The sequence below is a fragment of the Leptonychotes weddellii genome, chromosome 1 (assembly GCF_054177405.1).
Source record: "Leptonychotes weddellii isolate Sample4059 chromosome 1, ASM5417740v2, whole genome shotgun sequence".
Taxonomy (NCBI): domain Eukaryota; kingdom Metazoa; phylum Chordata; class Mammalia; order Carnivora; family Phocidae; genus Leptonychotes; species Leptonychotes weddellii.
In genome coordinates, this window is record NC_138369.1 from 30,473,907 (window position 1) to 30,491,330 (window position 17,424).

At 38.0% G+C, this 17,424-nt stretch overlaps 1 protein-coding gene across 4 annotated transcripts in view; it reads left to right on the plus strand.

Moving 5' to 3' along the window:
* Positions 1–17,424, plus strand: part of TAFA1 (TAFA chemokine like family member 1) — a 509,785-nt gene that overhangs the window by 439,245 nt on the left and 53,116 nt on the right. For 2 of the 4 annotated variants that reach the window (XM_081820422.1, XM_081820417.1), the window contains exons 3-4: positions 4,261–4,385; positions 10,221–15,128. In XM_081820422.1, coding sequence (XP_081676548.1) covers positions 4,261–4,385; positions 10,221–10,238 — 143 coding nt within the window. In that variant the 3' untranslated portion in view covers positions 10,239–15,128. Of the gene's footprint in view, positions 1–4,260; positions 4,386–10,220; positions 15,129–17,424 lie in introns of those variants that run through there. The other 2 variants (XM_081820414.1, XM_081820403.1) reach the window with 1 other exon arrangement.

Below are 17,424 nucleotides of genomic sequence, written 5' to 3' on the forward strand. Positions count from 1 at the left end.
TCCATCTCACTAAATCGGGTAGTCCTTTGACTACAGAAAGTGTGCAAAGAACTTTTACTGAGTTGAGACCCAAATATTGTCTATTGAAATGATGAACAGGGACTGTACCTCCTCAACAAGATAATGCATATGTGCTGTATTTCTTAAGTCCATTGCTTATCAGTACCTTGTTCTCTTTACATGGGAAAATGCCTCAAAGTAAACAGTAATAACAACAACAACAAATGGATTTCTGGTCTATTTAAGATTTATCACTGAAAGATGGATTGATTCTCCTTTGACAGTCTCTCTTTGCTCTGTAGCAACATGACCTGGTATAAGGGTGAAATCAAAACTCATGATTAAAGTAGCTTTAGTGATTTTAAAAATCTCTCGAGGAAAGATGAACATTCTTGAAAAACTTGAAGCTCAGATATTTTCCTGAATATGACACATTCATAAGGCAAATTCCAGAACTCCAGGGTAAAAGGGAGCCTCTTTCATAATCACCACAGATAAGAGAGGATTGGTTTTTGCAGCTGATATTTAATTAACTCAGTTCTTCTAGGGGATAAAAAGTCCTCATAGAAGTTAGTCATCTACTTCACAAATTTCTTGTGGCTTCAAAAATTGTTCACTACTGGGACTTTTTACCAAAACACTATAAGTAGTAAAATCGAGCAACATGTAGCTCAGTCTAGGAAGAAACAAGTGTGATATAAACTGGCTCTTGCCCAAAATATTTTTTTTACATTAACTTAATTTTATAAGAAACTAAATGTTTTGTGTTTGCCTCAAGTGTTTTGAGTTTATTTGAAATTTATTTTCAATAATCATACACCAGAGAGAATTCATTCATTCACTCAGCAGTCAGTAAATGCTTTTTAAGAGTTCTGTGAATCCTGAACACAAAACTTGAATGAGTTTGCACTAATATGCTGCAAACCATAGATTTTATCATTAGGCAGATCTGCATTTTAGTGTTAATACCTACACTTCCTACCAGTGTAAGCTTGGCAAAGTTATTTAACCCCTCTGGCCTTCAGTTTTTTCATCCATACAATAAGTTCAAAATAATCCCCACCTTTAGGATTGCTATGAAGATGAAGATAATATATTTAAAGTACCTAACACAGAAGAGGCCATCAAAAATGTCAGTTGTCATTTTTATTACTGCACTGACCATTATAATTCAAGATATTTACAATTATTTGTTTTTACATTTTTCTTATTACAAGTATCTTCATAAGAAGAATTATAAAAACAGTTAAGTAACATTCATATTAGCTTGCTGTATTAAATCTAATCAATCATTCCTCTTTCAATAATCTGAAGGTTTTAGGTAGCTTCCAGTGTGGGAGAAGAGGGAGAAATTTATAAATCCTCTCTGAATTTTCTTAAAGTTTTTTCAGGAAATATGAGTGTATGAAAAAAATTAGGAAAAAAGACTATAGTTTGACCTAGGACATGAAGTGATATACATTAAAATGACTGTGTAATGCATAAATCAGAAGCAAAATCAGCCTAATAGCATCTTTAGAAAAGCAACACCGGAATAATGAACTAGATTCTAATAAACCAGAGGGTAATGTCAAAGCATCAAACTCTAATTAGGAGAAGCAAGTGTAATATGAATTTTTAGAGATTATAGGCGGGTCTGGGGACGTTTTAATTCTTAGAAAGCCTTTTGTTTTTACCTGTGAGCCAGTGCACCTTTACTACCTGGAATTAAAGGTAATCTGTGGGTTTTGAGATGCCTTCTTCTTCCTATTGTCTACATTGTCATTGAGAAGATATTAACGCTTAAGAGAAAGAGAAATTGTTTTGTTAGCTTGCAACAAAGTAGGTCAGCTCGGAGAGGGCAGAGAGCAGCCTAAAGAAGAGGGCACAGTGTCCTTCCGAAGGAAGTAAAGATGCTAAAGCTGACCTTCCTGCCAGTTGTTCATTATTTGTGTGCCTCTGTGGAAAAAAAAAAGTCACAACCGCTAAATGGGAGACTGTCAAGAAAGGCAGTTTCCCGTCAGAGCTAAGATCAGAGGGTTTCCATTCTTGGTGTCGATTCAGGGCAGCTATCGTGAGATATTAGGTGGGATTTCAGGGGACAAGTGCGGCAAATGTCACCAGCCTGTTGCTGACTGAGTGCCGGCCAAAAGGAAGCTTTAGATTGTGGACTCTCGATAAACACTGCCAAACCCTGACTTTTATGTTACCGGAAACCTGACAATTTATTTTTGTCCCCTTTCAACACTACAAGTGTTTTTCTTGCTGCCAAAATACATGCATCTCTTATTTACTGTTGTTACCTATTAATTCACATAAATAAGTTCTCTTACCTATGACTGGAATGTGGCCCTATTCTACATCCTCATCAACAGAGCCCTGCTATTGAAAAGAAAAACACTCCAGGGGACCTGGGTGGCTCAGTCAGTTAAGTATCTGACTCTTGGTTTCTGCTCAGGTCATGGTCTCCTGGGTTGTGAGATCGAGCCCCACATCAGGCTCTGTGCTCAGCGGGAGTCTGCTTGAGATTCTTTCCCTCTGCCCCTCCCCCACTTGTACCTGCACACTCGTGCTTTCTCTCTCTCCCTCTCCCCCCACCCCCACTCTCTCAAGTAAATAAATAAATCTTAAAAAAGAAAAGAAAAGAAAAACACTCTTAGCTCTCATAATCATTTTGTACCCTGTGGAGGATTTGTGACTTCTGTTACTACTCTGTGTTTTACCAAAATATCACATTGTTTTGCATACGGATAGACCATTTACAAGATTTTACTTGCTATACTTGCACACTATATTCCAATGGAGATTTATTTTATGTCATTCAGCCTGGTCCACACATAGGGTATGAATCAAACAGAGGCAAAATTACCCTTGGAAAATTCCTTAAATTGACTGGATAATAGAGTAGACATGATTTTGCATATAATATCAAAAGTTTGCAATCCATACACTGGATTCCAAAGGAGGGAAAGTCCAAAGTAAGGGTAGTGTAGAAAGAGGAAAACTTGAATGCAGGCAGATGGCCGGATGTTTAAACCATTCTGCTTGTAAGTTAGCAATGTCATCCCTCTACAGAATGCCTAATGCTCGATGGGTGGAGAATTTCAACATGCTCCTGCTTCACTTTGCCGAGGGGGGAGTATCACTCCATTCTGTTTTAATATGAATCCTCTGTGATGTTAACAGATGTCATCTGACCTCTTTGTCTTTGTGAGGAGGAAGCATCATGGTGGGGACTCTTCTTTGGGGGGTAAGGGGATGAGGGGTGAGTATCTACAGAACTAGGGTTCCCGTCCAGTATGAAAACAGCCAATCAGAAAGTGCTGGAAAGAGACACTGGCAGACATTTTGAGAATTTGGGATGGCAGAAATAATTCTTCACTCATGAAGGCATCAGGGAAGATGCGGAGTTTCTTGATTTGCGTGGAGTGCATCCAGTCACTATTTTATAAAATCTTATTATCAAAACAAAAATAAAATGGAAAAGTGTAGCCACTTTTTTGTGAACTCCCATGCACTCAAAATACTATAAAAGTTGTACACCTTTTCTTTGGTAAGAACAAAAACAAAAACAAGTCTGTGCTATAAATAGATCCACTAAATTCGTTGCCAGCTTCATGTTGTGGTCATCTTTGCTATTACCCTGAAAAGTAAAGCTTTTTTATCAGAGGCTTAACTTTCTAAAGTTTCAGCCACATCACATCAAACATCAAAAGGAAACCCAGCTCACATCAAATATAACTTTGATTGTAAACAAATACTTTTATTAATTATTACTCTTAGTTTTTATTTTGCAGGTTTTCTTTCATGCTTTCAGTCATTTTGTTTTTTCTCAAAGGCATTAGGCTGGGGGATAAACCCTAATGCTGGGTGGATAAACTGGGCTTTCTGAAGGAATAGCTCTGTCATTCTGAAGAGCAGTTAATACTTTTGTCCCCTTCCCTGCAAATAAATAGTACAGGTCATTGGTTTGTGAAAACTAACATAAAATTTCCTCCAAAAAGTATGTCTCCCCAATCCATATGTTTTCATCTTTTATTGTCTGAGGAGATTTTTGACAAAATGTTGCTTGATCAAACCAGGTAGCATAAAATTATATTTGTGATGTAAGACTGATACATGAAAATATTACTCTTCTTCAGAGAGAATTCTTAGCTAGTCATAGAAGCTTAAAGAGAAACTACTGTGCTTCAAGAGAATTGACACTTCCAGAGGGTCACAGCACCCATGCCCAAGTTGTTTGGATGAATGCAAACACCCTTGTTTCTTGTTTTTGTGCAGCTTCCATAGTGATTGGGAAATGGTGGTGTGAGATGGAGCCTTGTCTAGAGGGAGAAGAATGTAAGACGCTACCTGATAATTCCGGATGGATGTGCGCTACAGGCAATAAAATTAAGACTACAAGAGTAAGTTTATTTCTTTCAAATGTCTCATGCATGTTACCAACCATACTGTTTACCTTTGTGTTCTATAATCAGCCCCCAGAGAAGGTTTGAACAGGAGACAAGAAAGCCTTTTCCCTGACAGAAAACATTCTTAACCATTCATATCGGTTAATCTCAAGTTAGAGATTGTACTTGATTTTTCCATAGTGAGCAGTTCAGTGTTTCTGTGACTGGCTCATAAATAAGGCTGGGTTGCCATAGCCAAAGGAAGAGGAACAGTAATTATTCAAATAATTCAGCCAACAACTATAGTGCTCAAAAGAGCTTATAAAATAAGGGTCTTGCCTAATTCATCCAGATGGTTTGCTGAAAAGGACTGCATTTAAGTACAGCCATTTTCTATAGGTCTTTCAAAGAATTATTTGATGGTCTTTTAAGGAAGTGAAAGGTTTTTGTGATGTGAATTTACATTCCTTGGTTTCTGTGGTAAAATAAGGAGTTATCTTCAAAATATATAACAACCTGCATAGTGAGGCCATCCAACTCATCAGAATTGGTGTTGTGATGGCAGATAGGAAAGGCCCCGCTAGGCCAGCCATTGACCCTATAGATACTAGATCATAGGAAAGTGTGGGAGTCCTAAAGGGGGGAAGATGGGGGAGGGGGTTGCACTCAGAGCACTTAAGAAAGTATTTATTCAAATGTACTACAGAACTATGTTAATATTTTTACAACCAGTAGGGTTACACATATCTGTATCATGTGACCGTGAGCCCTGTTACATGTGTATGTATTTTAATGCATTGGGTATTGTTGAAAGCAAGCTCTACTAGTGAAAAATTCCAACATGTTGAACTTGTAGCCTTCCAAAAGGGTGACTCAAATTTAAAACGACATCTGTGACTCCCACCCCTGTATAATGAGTTTTAAGTTGATCTTTCTTCTCAGCGTTATCTTTTCAAGAAATAAAACTGATACTTGCACCCTTGTGATGCAGAAAACATAATACCTTATAAAACATATTTTATATATAAAATAAGTAGAGACTCTTTGCATATCAAATTTAGTTGCCCGTATTGACTACAATAAGCAGTAAATGGCTATACCTCCTTGGCTCGTGGCCAGGAGAGGTTCCTGAACATCTTAGCTTGTTAATATGTATTTTCATGCACCTGAGATGCTCAGCATGGATTATCATATTTCAATTTAAAGAAACACCCTCAGGAGAGATTATTCGAAAATGAATCCAGTTCATGACATTTACCTCCAGAAACCATCTTCATTAACTGATGGAGAGTGGATTTCAGGTTTCCCTTTGGTTACATTTTGCCTGAAACTAATACCACCAAACAGTCTGAAGATGTCCTCACAAGTTGGTTTTCTGCTACTCTCAATCACGGCCGGTATGATTGGAATTTGATCACCATTATTTCAAGCAGGTTGCTAATATATTTTATTCTGCCAAATCTCCATTTCCTCTTTCAAATGATAACTGATCTCCCTTTATTGAACATAAGCCTGCTCTCATGGTTCCTCCAGACCTGAAACTCAGTAAAGAACAATAATACAAGTCAAATTATTTCAGGATTTAAGTATGTGAAATTCCAAGGGTACCAACTAGGAGACTCTTTGGAAGACAGAATATAAATAAACAAAACACAGAAATGTTAATGCTACTTTTTATGACTGTGTAACTTTCTTTGATTTGGCCTCTGTAGAGTGTAAATATCTGGGAGATATTTACAATATGTTATTCCGGGAGAACAGAAAGACATTTTCTGTTCTCCCGGAAGTACAGTGCAGGTCTGATCACAGTAATAGAGTCTGGAGCGCACTGTGTTTGCTACTGTCCTGGGTGGGCTAAATGCAACCAAGACAGTTGAGTGTACAAGAGAAATAAATCGCCCATGCAGTTGGTTTGAAAGCAGAGGATGTACCTGTTCTAATGTGTGTGTCCATTTCAATCAAGGAAACAAGAGATTGCTCTGTAGTCATGTGAGCAACATATCATTCAACTAATAAATCTCCACACTGTCTTTAGAGAAGGAAAAAGGAAACACGAGGAAAAGCTGTACTTTTTTACACCTTGAGAGGACTCAGACACTATTACTTACTTAATTTTCTCCCCCACTTCCTTACAAAGAAATTCACAGTGAAATACATACTTTTAAACACAAAGGCACAATTAAGTCCAGCTGATACGTACAGGCGCTTTCCCTTCTGTATAAATGACGTGCCAACACCAGTCCTTAGATGATATGCTCCAAAATAGGTTTTATATTAATTTTTGTAGTATGCCCTATGTGATTTTCCCTGTCAGAGTATAAATATGCCTACATACTTCAAATATTGCCTCTGGCAGTTTAACTTTTAAAAAGAGTTTAATAGACAGATGTACTTTAATTATGAGTCATAGGCTTTCATTGTTCTGTTCTTATCTAAGAAGTAATCTTTAGGATAAAAAAAATCAAGTTCTTAAAGTAAGAAGAAAAATAAAGAAAATCACCTCTGGTTCTAATGTGTAAGACTGATTCAAAGAGAGTGCTCTCAGGAAAAAAAAAAAAAAAAAAGAAAAGAAAACATAAAAGCAAAAAAGACAGAAGAAACATGCCCAGCTTGTTAATAGCAACTGAGAGTTTCCTTCATACTGTTAATTTTTAAAAGTAACTCCAATATGAAGAAATTTGCAAGATAGAGTCCGAGATGTCATTTTTCCTTTTTTGGTTTTTTTCAAAACCTTATCATCCCAAGCCAAATCCTCAGCAGTCTGTGAAATGTAGATAAACAAAAGATATTCCAAACTGTGATCTAATTCAGACTTTCATGATGCTCATTTTTTTAAGGAGGATGGAGAGTAGAAATTCATTGTTTCATTTATTTTTTTTGTTTTTTCTTTTTCTTTTTCTTTATTTGTTTTTTTAATTATGTTTCATTTAAAGGACCAGACACAGCAGAATGGGAACTAGCCAGGGTAACGGGCCACAATCTGAAGGAAAGCCTTGAGAAAATTAGATCTAGGTGATAATATAACCTACAGAAGGAAGGAGAAAAGATAAGTAGAATCAGGTACAGGCTTCCCTTTCAGGAGATTGGGGAGAATAAACCTAAGGAAAAGAGGAAGCTTCCTGAATGTCATTTTACAGAGAGAAAATAGTTACCCTTGAGAAGTTTTCCAAAACCTAGCAAGAGGTACAATAAAGCTGGTGACAGAAACCCACCTGGGGAGAAGTCTGGTACATCTGGGTGAAGTGTCAAGGCTAAATTTTAACCCTATTCCCTCTTAACCATTGCTTCAATTGTTTCATTAAATTGCTTTGTTGTTAGTCTGTGGCAAGACTCACCAATCCTGATAGTGACAAGAGATCTTCTCTTATGGTTTAGAAACCTGTTGGTTTATTTCTTTTCTTTAAACATATATATCAAAAACTTAAGTTTGCAAGTTGATGACGCTATTGGAAAATGGGCTCTGTAGATTCTGGATTTGCCAATCTCCAAAATCAGATGAGCTAATTCCCTATAATAAATATTATATTTAATATATACAAAATAATAAGGTATAATATGGTATATGTATTTTAAAAAAAGAAAGTTGGGGATGCTGTATCCAATGCATTCAGCCCTAAATGTATACTCTGTGTATTCAGGAATGATGCCTTAATTTAGAAAGGTAGACTTCTCCCTGGAGAAAATAAGTTGTTTGACAATGCTGTAAAAATTCACATGTAAAAAGTGAACATTCGTTGTTTGGGGACATAATGAGGAAGGGAATAAAATGAGGAGAAAACTAAAGGTGCTTGGAAGGAAAAATCAGCAGGTTAAAATAGTAGAACATAATCTGGTATAATACCTGGGAACATATCAGGCAACTTCGTTAGTATCTTTCAGACTAATGAGAAAATCAACAGTTAGATTTCCACAAGGTGGAGTCAAGTTGCCTTCCCTAAAAGGGTGAGTTAGCAGACCTCGGACTGCATACCTAAACACAATGGCTATCTTGTCAAATTGATGTTTTACACAAATCCACTACAGTCATTTGTCCACACCTTCCTGGGCCCATCCTCCTAATAGTGACTCTGACCCTGCATATCTCCATCCATTCTCATCAGCCAATGCTTTTTATATTAGAGAAGTGTAAAGTACCAGCTTTGACATATCCAAGCTTTATCATTCAAAATTCACTCAAAATTTCCACCTGGTCTGAAGTGTTATGAAAGCCTTTACAATCCTGATGTCCAGACCATTTTGCATGAACTACCTTTAAGAGAGAAGGGTAGGAATGTGGAACAGTGCAGGGGGAGGTGGATTTGGAAATGGCAAGAAGGAAAAATAAATCAATTTATGCTGTTAAAATTGCCCCTGGGTTAGAGTGAACTCATTCATTTCTTTAACCAACAAATATATTTAAGCCTCTTCTATCTAAAGTTAGTGTATTAAGGTTTTAGGGATGTGATGGTAGATACGACCCATCTCCTGTTCTTCCATGAAGGGTAGGGCCTAAGGTTGGGGGGTACCATGGGGGTGGGAATGGCAAGTCGATAGAAAGGCAATTCCAATTCAGTTTTGTAAATGTCACTTTCTCCCTCCTTTTGATGAAGAAGAAGACAGTGGAAACAGAAGGTGATAAACACTACTAGAATGTAGGAAACCAAAGTTTGGAAGAATCTGTTATTCATATGGAGAGGATAAAAAAATAAATGTGTGAAGATTTCTCATACATGCTGCCCTGGGCACAACCAACTTTTGAAAGCAAACTTTTATTACTGTTCCCACCCAACCCTGAAACCTTTTCACGGACTCCACGCCTGGACTCAGAACACTCAATTCCTAAGACTATAAAGAACTAAGAGATGATGAAGAAAAATGCCTGTGTCCTAGAACTCTAAAGTAGAACATTCAACTCTCTTAGAATCATCATTTCTGCCCCAAACCAGTGACTCTCTGTGCATGCATCCTTTTGAACATTAGAGTCTTTGGGACCATATTCAAATATATTAAATGGTACCAGTAGTGGTAGGAGTATGCTCTTGGTTGCCCTTGAGTACTATGTCATTGGGAGGAAGAGTTCCTCATCCTGCAAGGGTCTCCTATGTTCCTAAGAAAATGTGTTCTAATCCTGGCAGTGACTTTACCTTATGCCACCCCTTTAACATGTTACAGCAGGTCAACTTGACAAGGCCACGGAATGACCTACTCCAGTTCAAACACACTGGACTAACTACGTATTCTGAAGGGCCCAGTGCAAGAATGAAAACACAGGCCTCTTGTTAAAAAATTAGTAATAATTTCTTTTTTTTTTAAAGATTTTATTTATTTATTTGCGAGAGAGAATGAGAGACAGAGAGCACAAGAGGGAGGAGGGTCAGAGGGAGAAGCAGACTCCCCGCTGAGCAGGGAGCCCGAGGCGGGACTCCATCCCGGGACTCCAGGATCATGACCTGAGCCGAAGGCAGTCGCTTAACCGACTGAGCCACCCAGGCGCCCCTAGTAATAATTTCAAGACTGCAGTAGCAGGTAATTAAATGAAGTGTGGGGCCCTGTTCAGCACAGGACTCTGGGCAACTGTACAGATCATGTGCCCAGGAAGCCAGTCATGGTTATTCATTGCTCCAGAGTCTATCTCCTCAGCTGTGGCAAAATAAAAGTAATGAATTGATAAAAAATACGATGGCCTGTCAGTGTGCTTTTTGATCACCATTTGAGAACTACGGCTCTAGATTAACATTTTTGGCTTCAGAGCGCTTGAAAGAAGCAACGTACTATAAATTCAAGATGTCCTCATTTTCTGCCTATTCACCTTTCTTTATGCCTTCATTTTGTTCTTTTCTCCCTGAAATTTCTTTCTTTCTTTGGTTTCAGATTCACCCAAGAACCTAACGGAAGCATTTGTTATAGTAGCAAAGGAAAATCACCTCTGCGGAAAATACATTTTAAGAATTTAAAACATCTTACACATTACAAGCCAAATGGATTTCTTATTTGCACTTTGACTGGTTACCAGATAATCACAGTGCTTTTACTGTGTGTCACAAAGTATCCTATAGTGAGAAGACCCCGCGCTTTTGGCAGCACCATGGAAAGTGGGTTTAAAAAAAAAAAAAACAAAAACGGTTTTCTCAATGAAAATTTTTGGGATTACGAAGAACGATCAACTATCTTCTAATTTGGATCTATAGTTACTTTGTACCATTTTAAATATATGTATATACATAATATTTTGAAATATTATATATTCTCTTCAAGAAATGAACAATGCCACAGGTTGAGACGGCTGGTGTACCTCTTTGAGTTTGGATGTTTTGTTTTGTTTTGTCGCAGTTTCTTTTTTTACTGGCAAGGAAGAAGACATGTGCCCCTTTTGAAATTTCAACATGGCACTCACACTGGAAAGCCAGCTACAGGTGGACTCCTGGAATCTGAGGCATCATAACCATACTGAATTGAGAGCTTCCTTCTGTTTCTACCAGATGGCCCAAGGAAGCACGTCGTCCTGTTTTATTGCTTTCTACCCGTGCAATATTAGCATGCAAGCCTGGCTTACATAACCATACTTTATATTCAATTGATATATAATAACCATTCTAACCTCTTCCAGGAAAGTATTTTTAGAACTACTAGCTTTTCCACAGATAAGACAATGAGGATTCTTGAGGGAGCTACTCCACCATGCTATTAAGACTCTGGCAAAATTATGGTAGAATATGGATCCCTGTGTTAATAAGTTCTGTAAATACAATGTCTTAAGGCTTGGTATAGCTGTCCTAGACTGAAGAAATATCCTCTGATTAAATCCAAAGCCTGGCATCATTAAGTACATAGTGCTGTAGCCACAAGTCTTATCATGGCACCTCTTTCTATGTTTGATTTGCTTTTTCCAAGAGTATTCAGATCTCTTCTGAATCTGAAGATTCAGGAAGACCATTAAAGCAATTAGGCTTCAGAATGATCTATGTGACCAAATGCTGGACAGCCCTATTAAAGTGGTAAATAACTTCTTTCTAAACCTACTTGTCCTCTTTATTTGCCATGTATTTGTCCTGAGTCAGCTTTAGCCAAATCCAGAGAACACCCTGCTTAGAGACTTGTAGTCAGCCAGAATTTTTTTCATGAGGTGTTTGCTGCCAGTATTTCTAATCCCAGTATTTTGAAAATCAGAAATTGATTACTATAACTGCTGTGTTCTTAGCCCACAAAATGAAATGTCAAATCCCATTACGGGGTTTCTGTACTGGCCACTTAGATGAGACATATGGGGCTCACTTCTAAAAAAGAAACTTCTGTCCATCTTCTCTTGTTAAAAGTTACTCAGATGATGATTATAGAAAAGAAATATCTGTTATCTACCTGGGATAGCATACTAGTACTATACATTCCTGTTACTTAACCTAGCATATTTCAAGTATATCTGTTTTTTCTCCAAAGCCTTTTCTCTAGAATACATGTTGTTAGGGCCTCTTATTACATCACCAGCACAAGTGGTCCCCTAGTGTGGATTTTTAAAGTTAAACCTCAGGTAAAATCTAGAGGTTCCTTCATGTCTACCAATATAGCTTGAAGTCTGATTGAATATGTAAATACTCTAATCAGATAGATTGATTCTGTATCTCAAATGCCTATAAAAAGCATCCAGAAATGGAAATGGAATCCTAATTGCAAAATCTAGGCTTTCCAAATACTTTCACAAATATTTGCCAGAAGATAGCATAAAATTCATATAACCAAATCAGAATCCCTTGAATTTATGGTCCATATTCATGTACCAAGTAATATATTAGCAATTGACTTTCACCTGTAAACTTCAGAGTGAAACCTGAAATCATGAATGCAAAGAATTATCTGGAATAGTACTTCCCCAAATGGGGAGGAAAAAACTTCCATAATCAAATACATTGGGAAAAAGTTTTTAAATAAAATAAAACAGAAATATTTACCGAGGAAATTTTCAGAGCCTTTAATACACCAGAAGTGATGTATGTCTTCAAGAAAGACTAAAACATGGGTTGCCAAGTCAAGAACTTCCAGAATCCAGACATGTAAGGTGGTTACTTGACAAATGGACAGTACATCCCTGCCTAATGAGAAACTGCAAGAAATAATTTGTGTGAGGACATATTCGCTGCCTTGTCACATCTTCAGTTTTTTTTCAATAGAACCAGAAATCTGGATTTTTATATAAAATCTCCTAACATTCTTAAATAAGATTAACTAATATGAGATGTTTGTCATTAAAAATTCTACAAGCACTATTATTTCCCCCAAATTACCTGATCATGTGGCTTTTTCTAGGAGATGAATGTTTCCTGGAATACCCTTTTAAAAAAAGCATTAGTCCTAAATGAAAATCCAATGGGAAGAAAAAAGAATATTCTCTTTTCTATGGACTCGTGCATACAGACCCTTCTCACAATTTACGATATGTGGGGCTCACAGCTTCTCCTGTTCTGTAACCAGAGCCTGTAAGTCAATGAAAGAGTCTAGAGGCCCAGGTCTGTCAGTTCATTTCCTAGTGATCACTTCATGCAATAACCTCCCTTGGAAAGACCTAGAAGAAGAGAGAAGGGGGGAAAAGACCACATCAGAATCAGGCAACCATCCAATAAAACAGTGCAAATATTTGTAAATGTCATCAAATTCAATTTGGATTCATCAAGGTCCTTATACAAATGTGTGAACCATCAAGTTGTACTTAAATTGGACCCACCCCAGTTAGGGGGATTCAGTAGCTATCCCGTGCCTACATCTATGTTTAAAAACTTTTATCATGTATTGCTGGTAATAAAGAGCTTGGTGTGGTATGACTAATAATGATTTTTGAGCTTGTGCATCAGGTGTGATAAATAATGTTCTAACATAATTAGAGCAAATGGAAAGGGCTTTATCCAGAACCCATCTCTGGGTAAAAAGGAAAATATGGCTCATTTCATAAGACAGATTTTTTAGTTAGGTAAAGCTTATTTCTTGACTTTTTTGTATGTGTGATTAGATTTATCTCTTAATGGATTTGGCAAGCACACTGAGAAATTTTACTACTACGCTTTTTTCCGTTATCAAATGATGAAGAATGTTTTCACCAACACACAATTCAACATCATTTTCTGATCAAATCCAGTGTAACTTTCACAAAGCAATGGTTTTATATAGGACAGTATATTATGCTACCTTGACATTGTCACTGATGTAAGTTATGAAGGGTATAAAAATTGTTTATATGAGGAGATCCACACATTCCTCACCTCCATAGGATACGCACTCCATCCTGGAAGCTTAAATGGCATATCATAATACGAGTTTTTCTTTTAACTAAGCTTGACACTTCCATTTCAAAATCTATTAAGGTTTACCTGAAAAAGAAGTGAACTATTTTCCTTTTCATGAGCTGTCTGCTTTCCAAATAAAAGATTTAGTGTCTAGTAAATTCTAGGGCTCAAGCCACCTCCATCTAGTGGATAAATATAAGAAAACAAGATATAAGACGTACTAAGAAAAGTGAGGGCTCAGGACTAGTGACAGCAGTGGTAGAATCGGATGGCCTAGTGCCCACGGGCATCATGCAAAGTGATAAAGCAGAATCATGTTCACACTTCAAAGTCAATTAAATGGAAAACCATTAACTGCATGCGCACGTACACACACACACACGTATCTCCTGTTAAAGATTTAAAATGTTTAGGTTGAATAGGCAGGGGTTTTTTCCTTGTAAAGCTCTTAGGGACGTATCAGGAGATGTGGTGGCATGCTCTCACATCATCGGTCTGCGAGTGGCTCTCATTTATTTATTTATTCACTATTTAGTTTGCTTCACTTTTTCCCAGGTGTTAAGCTCTCATTTATTTGTTTTGCATTATTTAAAAAAATAATAATTATCAAACATGAAAGCCAGGACCCCAGCCATAAGTGACTGTGTTTATAGACCAGGCAGTGTATGTGCAGCCCTAATTCCCACCTGTTCAGAGAGTGGACTCACATGCACGTGCCGAGGAAAATCTGGGACCAGACTTGCCTTAAGATAGTGGCTGTCGGGAGCCTGAGTGGCTCAGTCTGTTAAACGTCTGCTTTCAGCTCACGTCTGCCTTCAGCTGAGGTCATGATTCCAGGATCCTAGGATCGAGTCCCATATCGGGCCCCCAGTGGGTAACCTGCTTCTCCCTCTCCCTCCTCCCCTCCCCCCCCTGCTCCCCCATTCTTATGTGCTCTCTCTCAAATACATAAATAAAATCTTAAAAAAAAAAAAAAAAAGACAGTGGTTGTCAACCATTTAGCCACGGAACATGGATGTGTGGCCATACATCATGGAGTGGGCTGGAAGTGACTCCTTACTATTAATCAAGTCTGCAAATACATCTTAAAAGGAATTATAATTGGCTTAAGGGTAGTTCTCAAACAAGGCCCAAGAGACTTACGTGCCTATAGGCACTAGCCAGGTAACACTAGTTAGTTAACCAGGGTCACATGTTAAAGCCTAGGCACACAGTGATGAGGCTGGAGACCTGACACGACAGGGTTCTAGCAGCCAGCATTTGGTCCCAGACTTAGGGAGCCAGGGTGGCCCAGTTCTTCTGTTTTATTTGTTGTTGTTGTTGTTGTTGTTATTCTTGTTGTTGTTTTGGGAAAATCCAGAAACTTAGAGGCTTGTATGAATTCTCCAACCCATTGAATTTTCATTAAAAGAAAAGGACTAAAGACTCTGTTCTGTCCATGAAATACCAGTTTACAAGTCTGGCCTAAAATTACATTATTCTCATGGATGTGCATCCTTGTGCCCATCCTCCGGTGGTAGAAAAAGCAATGGAGTTAGAGCTTGTTTGAAGTTCATTGCACTTAACCTGCAGATTGTCTTACTTTTCCACTGAGAATACTGTGGGTGCAGCAACAGACCTCAACTGTCCTCGATTGGGGACACTTGCCACGGTTGCAAAAAGGGGTCAACCACTGGCTAGAATGGAGTTGACTGATTGAAGTTCTGTAAATACCAACCTGGGGGTCACGAGCTGGTGTGGGAGCAAAATTTAGGGACTGGAAGGGGGCAGTATAAAGTCAGCAGAACCCATCAGTTGGTGCTAATAGATATGAGAAGTTTGTACATTTATTTTAAAGAATGTTACGAACTGGCTGTCCGATCAGAATGACCTCCTCTCTGCTTCCATGTTCCACACATACCCTCCCATACATGCAGATTCTTGATTTCTTTGTCCCCTGATCTGGATCCTCCTCCAGATTTAGAAGCTCTCAAAGTTTCTCATCCCTCCCCCATCCCTGCCATTCACCTCCGCACTGACACATTTCTTCTTCTCTCTTTCACATTGTATCCATTGAAAAGAACCCTAAGACTGTAAGCCAGAAAAGCTTCCCCCGCAAAGATTCAAGTCCTTGTTCTCCACTTATAACCGAGAAAAGCCTGTACCCTCTGAGTTTTCATGTCTATAAAATGGAGATCATGCACAAAGTTTAAAGGTTATGGGAGGATGAGGGAAATAGAGAAAATGGAAATATTTTATAAATGCAAAGCAGCAGGTAAGCTGTGGTTGTTGTGCTCTTCTTCTCAGATTCCTATGATTGTGTGTCACCTAGATGCTCCCTGTGTCAATGCGAGCCCCACTCAAAGCAAAACAAAACAAAACAAAATCAAACTTAGGTAACTAACAGCCAAAATATGATTTCATATTCTCTTTCTAGAAAGCTCTAGGACTAGACTGATCTTGCTCAACTTTGTAGGATTTGCCATTTGCCATTACCATTGCTAATGTTTTTAAGCCAGTATAACTTACATTCAAGCATTGGTGTTGGCACAAGCAAATAATGCATGTTGGAGAAGGCACCTTGCTGGTGTCCAGAATGTTCATCCAGAACTTGAATCACTGATGACCTGATCTATCTGCTGTGTAAGACAGTTTTCAGCAACTGCACACAGTGTCATTACCTGGCTACTTTTTTCCCACATCCAGCCTCTTGTCATTCAGGCTATTGTCCTAGCAGATTCTTATGTGACTCTTGTTACGACAGAGGTATGACCTTTCATTGTCCACTCTTATAGCTACCACACTGGTAGATACTGCTTTCATTCATTCATTCACTCGTTCATTCAATTACCAAGTACCTGTTGAGTAGTTACTACATGTCACGCACAGTACTAGATACTGAAGATAATTTCAGATTTTACATTATTCTAGGGGAAACAGACAAAAAACAGTGAATAAGTAATTATAAATCATGATAAAAGAAATACAAAAGGAGCCACAAAAGTAAATAATGGGAGAGAAACATGAGCTTGTGGAAGGATAAGAGGGGAGTGTCTCTTGGAGGAGGTGGAATTTAGTCTAAGAACTAGAGGGTAGCAGGAAACAGCCATGCAGAGAGCCAAACGGGGAGTGAGGGTGAGCAGGGTGGGTGTTGCAGGTGGACAGATTAGTATAGGCGAAGGCCTTAGCCACGGGGGACTTCTGTGTGTTTCTAAGCCTGAGAGAAAGTCTCTTTTAGTTTGTTGTCAAAGCAGAGTAGTTAGAGCAAAATTTCTCTAATGAGACAATTTCAAATTTGTCTCTAATCCTAGTATCTTCTTTCACCAAATGGTAAAACTAGTATGGCATTCTAGAAAATGTAGCGAAGAACCCTAATCTCTAGTCCTCATTTAGGGAATCATTAACACTCTTGAAGCGGTTCTCAGAAATGACATTCTGTGTAGACAATACCAAATCATCCCAATAGGAGAAAATGGTGGCCTAAAGGACCAGTGTGGAAATTTAAAGGGCATAAGTGAAAGATCTAGGAAAGTCACATAATTAGGAAAGACTGTATAAGAATGACAGAGACCTCTAACAGTATCATTATGAAGGCTAAATGAATTAAAGACTAAAATTGACTTCCAGAAATAGTAAGGTCATCCTAAAAAGCATCTATGTTCAAAGCAAGTAGGACAAATCTGCCTAAAGCCAGGAATGTACAGGTGATAGAGAATTCAGGTTTTTCCCAAGCAACTATTTTATTTCTCTTTTCTTTTTCCTATGTTAATGAAAACTATCTCCTGCCTAAAACATCTGAAAGGAATATTGTTCAGAAAGAAGTAAAC